The sequence below is a fragment of the Dermacentor variabilis genome, chromosome 2 (assembly GCF_050947875.1).
Source record: "Dermacentor variabilis isolate Ectoservices chromosome 2, ASM5094787v1, whole genome shotgun sequence".
Lineage (NCBI taxonomy): Eukaryota > Metazoa > Arthropoda > Arachnida > Ixodida > Ixodidae > Dermacentor > Dermacentor variabilis.
Genome location: NC_134569.1, coordinates 220,971,636 through 220,984,522, shown reverse-complemented (window position 1 = coordinate 220,984,522; position 12,887 = coordinate 220,971,636). Strand labels below are relative to the sequence as shown.

The 12,887-nt window shown below is 40.9% G+C and overlaps 1 protein-coding gene across 1 annotated transcript in view; it reads left to right on the top strand.

Moving 5' to 3' along the window:
* The window catches only part of LOC142571191 (uncharacterized), an 81,498-nt gene extending 69,563 nt beyond the window's left edge, over positions 1 to 11,935 (top strand). Inside the window, exon 6 of the mRNA XM_075679460.1 lies at positions 11,719 to 11,935. Coding sequence (XP_075535575.1) covers positions 11,719 to 11,805 — 87 coding nt within the window. The 3' untranslated portion in view covers positions 11,806 to 11,935. The remainder of the gene's footprint in view (positions 1 to 11,718) is intronic.
* Positions 11,936 to 12,887: the final 952 nt, after the last annotated feature.

The following is a 12,887-nucleotide window of genomic DNA, read 5'->3' as shown; positions in this document are numbered from 1 at the left end:
CATTACAAGTATGACGGTCGCCGTGGTCAGTTGCTTCGCAGCGGCTGGGGACTCAGGGTCGTGGTTTGATTGTTGCATTCGTATAGGGGGTTGTGGCCAACTACTACACTAGGGTGGCCCATCCTGCTCTGGTGAGAGAGTGCGTTACCGGTTCTGGTCACCGGGGTCAGGCCGCACTCAAGACCTGTTTAAGCAATTTTATCAACACACGGTTTTTTATTCCGGTCGAAAATTCTGGCACCAGGATTCGAACAACGGTCCTCTTGCGCGCGAGGCGGATACCGTATCTCTACGCCATCGCTGCAACGTGGCTTCCAAATGGCTAACTCGATTACTCAAATGGCCCTCAGTCCCCAGCAACTGCGGAGCGCCTCACCAAGGCGGCGGTCAAACCTGTAACGCAGCAGATGGTGCTAAAAATCTCTGAATCCGCACAAGCCGCGAATGGAAAGTGACCTTTGCAACATTTCACACCCGAGCCCTCTCGAATGAGGCCAGCTTCGAGGAATTATGAGACATTGTTTGGTATATCACCGGGCTTAGTGAAATTAGGAGAACTGGTGAGGCTTATACATTGCTGAATAACGGGCATGTCTTCTGCTCTAGATGTATCCTAGATAAGAGACAATAGGGGGCAGGATTCCTAATCCATAAGGACATAGAGGGCAACATTGACGAAGTCTACAGCAATAATGAGAGGATAGCTGTAGTGGTAATCAAGCTGAATAAGAGGTATACATTAAAGGTAGTACAAATGTACGCTCCAACATCCAGTCACAATGGTGAGGAAGTAGATCAGTTATATGAAGACGTTGAATTAGCAATGAAAAAAGTGCAAACTCAATATGTGTAGTAATTGGCGACATAAATGCAAAAATAGGGAAAAAGCAGGCTGGTGAGCAAGCAATTGGCAACTACTGCCTCGATTCTAGGAACACTGGATGATAGTTGCAGGTAGAATTCGTAGAAAGGAATCAGCTTCGAATAATGAACACCTTTTTCAGGAAGCGTAGCAACAGAAAGTGGACCTGAAAAAACCCTGATAGTGAAACATGAAATGAAATTGACTTCATACTTTGTGCTGATCCCCGCATAGTACAGGATGTAGGAGGGATAGGTATGGTAAAGTGCAGTGATCGTAGGTTACTGAGGGCTAGGATTCACCTCAATTTGAAGAGAGAAAGAGCTAAATTGTTCATGAAGAAACAGGTCAACCTATCAATCAATCAATATTTATTTTTGACAAAATCAAATACAAGATTGGTATAAGTACACATACGGAGGTCCCGAAGTAACAACTGTCGGGGGGACCTCCTAACAAAACATGAAAAGGGGATAGTAGGATCGTGGCAAACAGTGAGTCATGTCATATATTATACAATTTCTACATCGGAAATAAACGATGAGAGAGAAAAAAAAATGTGTTAAAAATATCACAAGTATATTCACAGTTAAAAAGAAGAAAAAAATTGAAGAAATCTTAAAAATAACATGCAACAATTCAAACGAGGATAAATGGCACGTAAAGCTAACAACGATGAGAAGTATCAATTAAGGCAAAATTTAGTAACTCGGTAATTGAAAAGTACATTGCGTAATGGTAAAGTGAACAAGATCTAATTAATTCTAGGTTTGTTAAATTATGCTACGCGTCAGATAAAGTGTTCATGAAATGCGCCTTCGTTCTACGCTTGAATGATAATAATGTAGATGTCTTCACGCCCGATGGCATAGAATTCCAAACAAAAATGCCTGAAAACGCGACGGTAAATTTCCCATAGTTAGTTCTTGCTTTTGGAAGGAGAAGATTGAGTTGTGCTGAAAATCTTGCGTTGTTATAATTGATGAAGCTAGAGCGACTAAAACCTGGAATATTAAACTCGGTATTTATAAGACGAAACATAAGTAGCGACAGTTTATGATTGAATAACGTGCGTAAAGGTAAAACATTCAGGGAACGGAATATTGGAGCAGAGGGAGATGTATGCGATTGGAATGCAATTAATCGTAATGCCTGCTTTTGCAAAACTTCTAACTGATGAAGATGTGTGGTGTATGTATTACCTCAAGATGACAGGCAGTATGAGAGATGACTGGGTATATACGCGTAATATAAAGACATGAGAATGGTTTGCTGAAAAAAAGAGCGACTTTTCGTTATGATGTGTATACCAAATGAGATTTTTTGAATAAGTGATTGAATGTGGCAATGGAACTTTAGGTTTTCATCTAGTACTACACAACGAAATTTAGTAGACGTGGATCTTGCAAATACATTATTATTTAGAGACACTACAATAGAGTCAATGTACAAAGTTTTTGAAGAATGGAATACCATAAATGTTGTCTTAGATGGGTTAATGGTTAGCTTTTTTTTTTACACACCATGAATGAACATTCGTTAGGTCAGCGTTAAGTTTATCCTGCAATGCAAATACATTTTTATCAGATGCGAAAATAGTGGTGTCATCAGCGTAAAGAAGGCAGTGCGCATGTGTTAATATTTCTGGCAAGTCATTAATGAATATGAGAAATAAAAGTGGCCCAAGTTTTGATCCCTGAGGGACACCTGTATTTACAGTGTTTGATTAGGACAATACACAATTAAATTCGACTATATATTGTCGGTCAATTAGGTAGTTGCGAAGTATTTGTAAAGGCGGCCCAGAAATGCCATATGATTCAAGTTTACTTAGAAGAATACGATGGTTAATTGTATCAAACGCCTTGGTGAAATCAATAAAGAGAGCTCCAACTAAGAGGTCTTGATGGATGACTAATTTAACCCTCTCAGTAAAAGTAATAAGCGCTAATTCAGTTGAAAAATTGTCACGAAAACCAAATTGATCAGGAGTTACAAGATTAAATTTGGATAAGTATTTAGTTAAGCGATTATGTATAAGTTTTTCGATGACCTTACTAAAGAAAGACAAAATGCAAATAGTACGATAATTACTCGTGCACTTACGGTCACCTTTTCCAAATACTGGGATTATTTTACCTGTCTTGGGGCGATTTGAAAAGATGGCATCTATAAATAGTCTATTTGCTATATGTGCTAGCGCAGGTGAGATTTCGTTAGACACAAGCCTAATGCTAGAGGGGCGTATCAAGTCGAGGCCCGGACCGGTTGTTTTAAGAGAATTCATAATGTTACATACTTCCAGCGATGTTGTGGGGAACAGGTAAAACGAATGAGAACAGCGCGGAAAACTAAGCAACGTTGAATCAGGCTGACTATCGTCTGCAATACTAAAATGGTCACTGAAAACATTAGCTATGTCTTGAGCGTCAGTAATATTAGCAGAATCGTGGTTCATACACGATCTGCGATTTTAGTTGTACTGATGTTTAAGAATTCTTTAATAACCTGCCAGTTTCGTCTGGTACCACTTCCATTTTTTCTAATCTTATTTTCGTAGTAATTACGCTTGACATTTGTTAAAGTGGCTGTTAGAACATTTGAATATGTGCGGAAGCGCAATCGCAACGCATTATTGAATGGCTGGACTTTAAGTTTCTTACGAAGATTGTCTCTTTTTTAATGGACCGCAATAAAGAATCACTAATCCAAGGCTTTCTTGGCGAGCTAAACCACCGTGTCACCGTGGTGTTACTTGTGCATAAATTAGAGCATTCAGATATTTTTGCAAAAAAAGATTCAAAAGCCCTTTCGCCACATTGCTCTTTAAGCACGTCAGCCCAGTCAATTGCACGAATCATACCAGTGAATTCATTAGAATCAAAGAAAGTCCTGATATATTTTGCTGCTTGAGAAGGCGTTGCTGAACCTATGCAAAAAAACATAGGGTAATGGTCTCTTACGGCATATTCCACTATTTCAGCTGTGCTAAGATCAGTAGATATGCTAGACAGTACATGGTCAATTAAGGTATTAGGTCCGCCTATTTCACACCTCGTTGGAGCTGTAATTTGTAAGGATAAGAGGCAGTAAGGATAAAGTAAGGTGTGAGAGGCAGTAAGGATAAAAGCAGACAACTTCAGACAGGTACTTGCAAACAAATATGCAGCCTTAGAACAGAGAGATGATGATGACATAGAGCTAATGAATTAAACAGTAACTTGGCCGGGTTCAGAGGCAGCAATTGAAATGGGAGGCAATACCAAAGCAAAGAGTAGGCAAGCTCTGCCAAGTAACAAAGGACCTAATAAAGAATTGACAATAAATGAAAGCGTCCAAGTCAAGAGGTAGGACAGAATTCGCGGAACTGTGAAAACTAACCAACAAAGCGAAAATAAGGGATATTCGAAACTATAACGCGAGAAAGACTGTGGAAGTCGTAAAAGATGGACGCAGCCTGAAATCGGTGAGAAAGAAATTTCGCATAGGACAAACCAGATGTATGCACTGAAAGATAGGCAGGGTAATATTATCAGCAATCGCGAAGAAATAGTAATAGCAGCGGAAGAATTTTTTACTGGCCTGTACAGTACCCAGAGGAGTCAGGATACCTTATTAGAAACAGCAATGAACAGGATACAGGAACTCCCCCTATAACTAGCGGTGAGGTCAGAAGGGCCTTGCAAGACATGAAACTAGGAAGAGCGGCATGAGAAGATGGAATACCAGTCAATTTAATCAAAGATGGAGGAGTAACAATGCTTGAAAAATTGGCGGGTCTTTATACGATGTGTCTATCGACAGCAAGGGTCCCAGAAAACTGGAAGAATGCAAACATTATACTAATCCACAAAAAGCGAGACGTTAAAAAACTGAAAAACTATAGGCTCATTGGCTTACTTCCAGTATTATATGAAGTATTTACCGAAATAATCTTCAAGAGAATGAAGGTAACACTGCAATTTAGTCAACCAAGGGAACAAGCTGGCTTCAGGAAGGGGTACTCTACAATGGATCATATCCATGTCATCAATCAGGTTATCGAAAAATCCGGAGAGTACAATAAGCATCCCTATATGGCTTTCATAGATTACGAAAATGCATTTGACTCAGTAGAGATGCCAGCAGTCATAGCGACATCACGTAGTCAGGGAGTACAAAACGATTCTGGGACAAACCACTTACGTAAAGAGCTTGCAAAATATCTACAGAGGTTCTACAGCTACCTTAATTCTACACAAGAAACGCAGGAAGATAAATATACAGAAAGGGGTCAGAGAGGGAGACACAATCTCTCCAATGGCATTCACTGCGTGCTTAGAAGTATTCAAGCTATTAAACTGGGAAGGCTTAGGAGTAAAGATTGACGGCAAATACCTCAGCAACCTTGGGTTCGCCGATGACATTGTTCTATTCAACAACAATGCAGACGAGTTGCAACAAATGATTGAGGGCCTTAAAAGAGAGAGTGTAAGGGTGGGGTTGAAGATTATTATGCAGAAGACAGATTATGATGAAAATCCGGGCAAAGGAAGAAGAGTTCAGGATCACCAGTCGGCCTCTAGAATCTGTGATGGAGTACGTCTGCCTAGGGCAGTTAATCACAGGGAACCATGATCATGAGAAGAAAATTCACAGAAGAACAAAAATGAGTTGGATCGCATACGGCGGACATTGCCAGCTCCTGACTGGAAGCTTACCATTATCATCGAAAACAAAGGTGTACAATCAGTGCATTTTACCAGTGCTGACATATGGGGCAGAAACTTGGTGATTGACAAAGAAGCTTGAGAACAAGTTAAGGACCGGGCAAAGAGTGATGGAACGAAGATTGCTAGGCATAACGTTAAGAGAAAGAAAGACAGTGGTTTGGATCCGAGAGCAAACGGGTATAAACGACATTCTAATTGACATCAAGAGGAAAAAATGGAGCAGGGGAGGTCATGTAATGCACCGGTAAGATAACCGCTGGACCACTAGAGTAACAGAATGCGTACCGTGAGTAGGAAAACCTAATCGAGGACGAGAAAAGACTAGGTGGAGCGATTAAATTAGGAAATTCGCGGACGTTAGTTGAAATCGGTTGGCGCAGGACAGGGGTAATTGGAAATCGCAGGGAGAGGCATTCCTCCTGCAGTGGACACAAAAGAGGCTGCTGCTGATGATGATGACTAAGCTTCAACAAAAGACACTCCCTCACCAGAACAGGAATTGGCCTCCCTGGGGCATTATTCGGCCACTCCCTCCCAAATGATTCATTCGATCAACCAAAGGTCTTCAGTTCCCAGCAACTGCGGAGCACCTGACCAAAGCGGTATTCAGACCTGTAACCCCGCAGAGGGTGCTAAGAATCTCTGTACCCGGACAGGCCACCATTGGAAAGTGACCCTGGCAACATTTAACACCTGAATTCTCTCAAGTGAAGCTAGCTTAGCAGGAAATTAGAAACTATCAGGCATTCTTCGGGATATATTGACCTTAGTGAAGTTAGAAGAACTGGTGAGGCTTATACGGTGTAGCCAAATGGCCACGTGCTCTGCTATATAGGGCTTTCAGATAAGAAGCAGTACGGAGCAGGATTCCTAATTCCTAAAGGCATAGTTGGAAAAATTGAGTTCTACAGCATGAATGAGAGGGTAGGAGTAGTAATAAAACTTAATAAGAGATATAGAATAAAGGTAGCACAGGCCCACGCTCTAACTTCCAAACATGATTATGATGAAATAGATTAGTTTTATGAAGATATTGAATTTGCGATGACGAAAGTGTAAACTCCGTATACTGTAGTAATGGGCGGCTTCAATACAACATGTGCGGCTAAGGCAGCAATTGGGCAACTACGGCGTCGATTTTAGCAAAACTCGAGGAGAGATGTTGGTAGAATTCGCAGAAAGGAATAAGTTACGAATAATGAACACTTTTTTCAGGAAGCGTAGGAACAAATGGACCTATAAATGTCCAATAAAATTGATATCATACTTTCAGCTGATTCCAGCATATAGCAGGACGTAGAAGTGTTAGGTACGGCAAAATGCAGTGATCATAGGTTAGTGAGGTCCACGATTCACCTCAATTTGAAGTGAAATTGATCAAGAAGAACCATACCAACCTAGACGCAGTAAGAGTAAAAGCAGACGAATTCAGGCTGGTACTTGCAAATATGTATTTTTAGAACAAAAAGGTCAAGATGACATGCAGGTAATAAGCGAAACCGTAACTAGGCTGGCTTTAAAGAAAGCAATTGAAGCGGGAGGTAAGGCACCACGGCAATAAATAGGTAAGCTCTCCCAAGTAACAAGGACCGAATAAAGAAACGACAAAGAATGAAAGTGTCCACCTCAAGAGATCAGATGGAATTCGCGGAACGGTCAAAACTGATCATCAAGGAAATAATACGGGATATTCGAAATGATAACTTAAGAAAGATTGAGGAAGCAGTATAAAATGGACGCAGTATGAAATCAGTCAGCACAATTCTTGGAATAATACAGACGAAGGTGTATGCTCTGAATTATAAGCAGGACAATAGAATCAACAAATGTCCAAGATATAATAAAATCCGCGGAAAAAAATTTTTACTGACCTCTACAGCTCCCAGAACAGCCGCAATACCTCCATTCGAACTCGTAATGAACAGGTTACTGGGACTCATTTTATAATTAGCGATTACTATAAAAGCGTCTTGCACATTAGGAAACAGAGAAAGGTGGCACGAAAAGATGGTATAACAGTCAATATTATCAATGATGGAGGAGACATAATGTTTGAAAAACTGGCGCCTTTTATACGAACTGTCTGTCGAATTCAAGGTTCACAGAGAACTAGAGGAATGCCGACATTATACTAATCCACAAAAAAGGGAGTAGATAAACTATTGAAAAATTATAGGCCGATTGCCTTACTTCTAGGATTATATGAAATATTTACCAAGGTAACCTCCAATGGAATAACGGCAACGCTGGCCTTCAGTCAACCAACGGAACAGGCTGGCTTGAGGAAGAGATACTCTACAATGCATCACATCCATGTCATCAATCAGGCAATCGCTAAATTCGCAGAGTACAATGAGCCTCTCAACATGCCTTTTATAGATTGCGAAAAGGCACTTGATTCCGTACAGAGTTTACGTAATTATTGACGCTTACGTAAATATCTTGGAAATTATCTACGGAGACTGCACAGCTACTTTAATTCTCCATAAAGAAAGCAGGAAGATAACTATAAAGAAAGCGGTCAGACAAGGCGACGCAATCTATCCAATGCTATTCACTGCATGCTGCCAAGAAGTATTAAAGCTCTTAAACTGGGAAGGCTTAGAAGTGAGGATCAACGATAAATATCTCAGCAACCTTCGATTTGCAGATGACATTCTCCTGTTCAGCAACACTGGGGACAAGTTACAACAAATAATTGAGGATCTTATTAGAAAGAGTGTAAGAGTGGGGCTGAAGATTAATGTGCAGGTGACAAAGATAGTGATCAATAGCCGTGCAAAGGAACAAGAGTTCGGGATCATTAGTCAGCCTCTAGAGGCTGTGAAGGAGTACGTGTGCCTAGGTCAATAACTAACAGGGAACTCTGATCGTGAGAAGGAAAGTTACAGTAGAATAAAAAAATGAGTTGGAGCGCATATGGCAGACATTATAAGATCCTGACCGGAAGCATATCATTATGAATAAAATAGAGGTGTACAATCAGGGCATTCTACCGGTGCTGACATATGGGACAGAAACTTGGAGACTTGCACACAAGCTAGAAAACAAATTAAGAAACACACAAAGAACGATCAAACAAGAAATGCTAATCATAACGTTAAGAAACAAGAAGACATCGTTGTGGATCAAAGAGCAAACGGGAATAGCTGACATTCGAATTGACATTAAGAAAAAAAATGGAGCTGGGCAGGTCATGTAATGAGTAGGTTGGATAACCGGTGGACCGTTAGGGTTACCAAATGTGTGCCAAGAGAAAGAAGCGCAGTCAAGAACGCCAGAAGACTAGGTGGGTGATCAAATTTGCCGGCGCTAGTTGAGATCGGTTGGCGCCGGACAGGGGTAAGGAGATCGCAGTGAGAGGCCTTTGTCCTGCAGTGGACATAATATACGCTGCTGCTGATGATGATGGTGATGCCATTCTCTCCTCCTCCATTCTATTTCATAAGCCTCTACCTAAATATCAGTGTTTTTAACAACAACAAAAAAAAAACAGCGGCTGTCGGGTATCTCAACATAACCATGGAAAGCATGGGTAATGCGGGAGATAATGCGGTAGCTACACAGGAGCTTATGGCTCATTTCATGCCCCTAAAGAACAGCAGTTGGTGTGACTATGACGGCCCGGAAATTCGGCCTATTAAACATGTTATTCACATTTTATCCCCTGTCTTAGAATATATCATCAATTTATTGTTTTCATTAGTCACTTTTCCTAGGCGTCTTCAGATAGCCAAAGGCCCTGTTACTTTCATAGGTGGAAACGAGCATGACATATCAAATTATAAACCCATTTCCATACTAACAGTTTTTTCTAAAGTAATTGAAAGCCTAATATATAACGAATAGTTTTGTTCTTAAGCGCACCCGTCGTGGTTGCTCAGTATCTATGGTGTTGGGCTACTGAGCATGAGGTCGCGGGATCGAATCCCGGCCACGGCGGCCGCATTTCGATGGGCGCTAAATGCGAAAACACCGGCGTGCTTAGATTTCTGTGCGCATTAAATAACCCCAGGTGATCGAGATTTCGGGAGTCCTTCACAACGGCCTGCCTCATAATCAGAAAGTGGTTTTGGCACGTAAAGCCTTAAATTTTTTTTTTTGTTCTTAAGCAAGCACCATATTCTGACGCCTTTTCAGTTTGGTTTCACAAAGCAGCGTCAACCGATACAGCTCTACTATCGCAAAAAGAAATCATACTGGGTGCATTGGAAAAGGAAACATGTACAATTGGAATTTTCTTTGACTTCTCGAAAGTCTTCGATATAGTTAGCAACATTACAGCAATTACATCACTAGACCATATAGGTTTCCTGGGAAAACTTTTAAATGTCATAAAATCATATTTGGAATAGCGATCGCAAAAATTTTAATTAATGGCTGTGGGCCTAGTTTTGAAGAATCATCAAATGGCGTGCGTCAAGGTAATATCCTGCGTCCGCTACTTTGCAATATCTTTGTAAATGGCTTCGTGAACATCGGTAATAGCACAACTTTTATTATTTACGCAGATGGTACAAGCTTATTTTTTAAGGACTGCGATTGGCATAAACTTGTAGATAAAGAAAACGGTGTTTTGGCATTTGTGAGCACTTGCTGCATACGCAATTCGTTATTTTAAACAGCTGTGAAATAAAATCAATACTATATCGTCCGAAAAATAAGCCCATAAACTGTGATTTGACCTTAACGATTGGCCGGGAAATTATAAAAGTTTAACCTATAGTGGAAAACCTGGGAATCATTTTTCACCAAATTATGCTTTGGAACAATTAGGTTGAACTTGCTCACTCTAAATTTTCTCGTATATTAGGCATCCTGTCTTGTCTGCGTTCTCTTTTGCCGCAAATAATTAGGCTTTTATTATATATTTCTTTATTTTATGTACACTAAACCATTGCTATCTAGTATGTGGCACCACAATGGAAAAGGACTTAGTCAGAATATACAGACTACAGAAAAAAGCTGTGCGTATAATTACAGGTGCTCAACGCGATGCAAACTCCAAAAGTATCTTCGAAGGCCTAAATTTACAACCAATACCTGGCATTTACAATTTGATTTTAATTAAGCGCTACAGTACTTACCGAAAAAATCATGATCCTTGTCTTATAGACTCAGCGCATTTAACATCATGTAATCACCCAATGGCACGCGAGCCACTGATTGCAAAATCCCTTACACAGGGCCCAATCATGGTTGCCAAATGAACTATTTACTGCCACAAACACTAAACAGGCATTACATAATAAATGAATGATACCGTTCTTTTTCTCCAAACGATCATTATATGTGTGTTTAGAATGCAATCAATGCAACACTCAGACATGTTTTGCCATTGTTTAAATACGCATGATTCATTGTTGCTCTTTTCTATGTGTTAAATGGCCTGAATGTCTTCATCAAGCCATGATGGCTTTTTGCTTTCACCCCCCACATTACTGTTGTGGTTGTTGTATTGTCTCCTTTGTTGCTCAACTAAACTGATCTCATTTGATGGAAATTCAAGACAATGAGCTTGCTCGCTCGTATCACTATCGGTGGAGCTGTGTGCTACAGGGGTCATGGTACTTAGGGGTCATATGTCGCCTTGAAGAAGACCGGTACACTTGTCGAAACGTTGGCTCCTGCTTTCACTCTGTTCTTGTTTTGTTCATCAACATAACCATAGAACACGTGTGCATTTGACATTTGCGAGTGCCCATTGTCCTTAAGGAGCGGAGTAGTGCGTTCATGGCCGTCTGAGCTGAGGACGCTATCGATCATGAACCTGGACTCTGTTCTGTGCTCACAAATGACCGTACAGTCTATCTAGCCCTGTCGAGAGTCGCTTTCTATTGTCTTTAATGCCCTACATACTTTACTCCGCAGTACAGGGTATAGCCAGCTGCTTTCGCATTGAATAAACAAGTCTACAAGTATTTAGCGTAACAGTTTTTCAAAGCTGGAAACTCCGTTTCCTTTATCAGTCTGTCAGTGAATTTCTGTGCACCGATAAGGGTCCTTGTCGAAATCGAAATTATTGTCTCCTATTTATTTCGACCATATTTCTCAATTCGGTCTCTGTAATAAAGAAAAACAAAGAAAAAACAACATTGGAACTGTTGCACAGCAAAGCGATTCTTTTTCGTTTTTTTTTCGCAGGAATGTGCGAGAAAACACAAGATCTTCCCGGAGGATGCCGCTAGTCTCATGTTTACGCTAAAGTGGGTTAGAGACACCCTCTTCTAGAGGGCACACACATCCGTTCGTTGAAGTACTGATAATCTACTGTTCTCTAAAGCTTTCTTCTGGGGTCAGAATCCAACTTTTTTTTGTATAATCGCATAAACTATTGGGAATAAAATTATTTTGTCGTTCACGTTTTTTCTCGCCTCACACCTGTGGCACGTCGAAGGAACAGGTTCCCTATAACCACTGCACGCCAGGAATTCTAGCCGTGCAATGTTACTGGCTTGTAAGGTATGCACCATTTTTCAGGTATCTGCCGACAACGCGTGACCTACTTTACGTGTGCGTACTTAACAATTAAAATGTGTTTCGTTGGTATACGCGCGGGAGACACGACCTTAGCTCACTAAAAGCATTATTAAACCTGCATTCGGAACATTGAACTACGGCTAATTGAATGACAGGAATGCAGGAAACAGATAAAATGAAGCAGATTCAGCGCACTTTGGGAATCGTTGTTATGCGAAGCATTTTCCTGGCAGATGGCGACCCAGCATCGTTTGAGATTACGCGAAGCACTACCATGTGGCTCAACGTGCAAAAAAGAAGTGAGGCGTGCAGACAGGACACAAGAGTAGAGAAGTGGACAACACGAACGCCGACTATCAACTGAAGGGAGCACTGAGGCGAAAAAAGAAAACACAAAACTCATCTGCGCATGCTCAGGAATGGTAACACCACGTGTCAGTCGGGTACACGTGCCGGTCTACGTGAGAGATAACTGTTAAGACACTTAATCTCTTCCTTATGCAAAGTAATCGAAGGCTGACTTACGCACGCACTTCCACCATTAAAGATATGCCATGCCTCTACCATAAGACGCGTATCTTCATTCTTATGCCTGTACAATATGGCGCATTCATCTAACTCTGGCGTGCACTTACAATCTCGGAAATGTAGCGACAGATTAGAAGGCGACCCACCGGTTAACGACCTTTTATGTTCCATTAGCCCCTGATTTATACACCGTCCCATTTGCCCTACGTAGAACTGGCCACAGCTAAGGGGAATTTTATACACCACAGCCATACGACAGTCAGTAAAACTGTTTGTCTTGTTGTGCTTCACTGGACAAATATCTG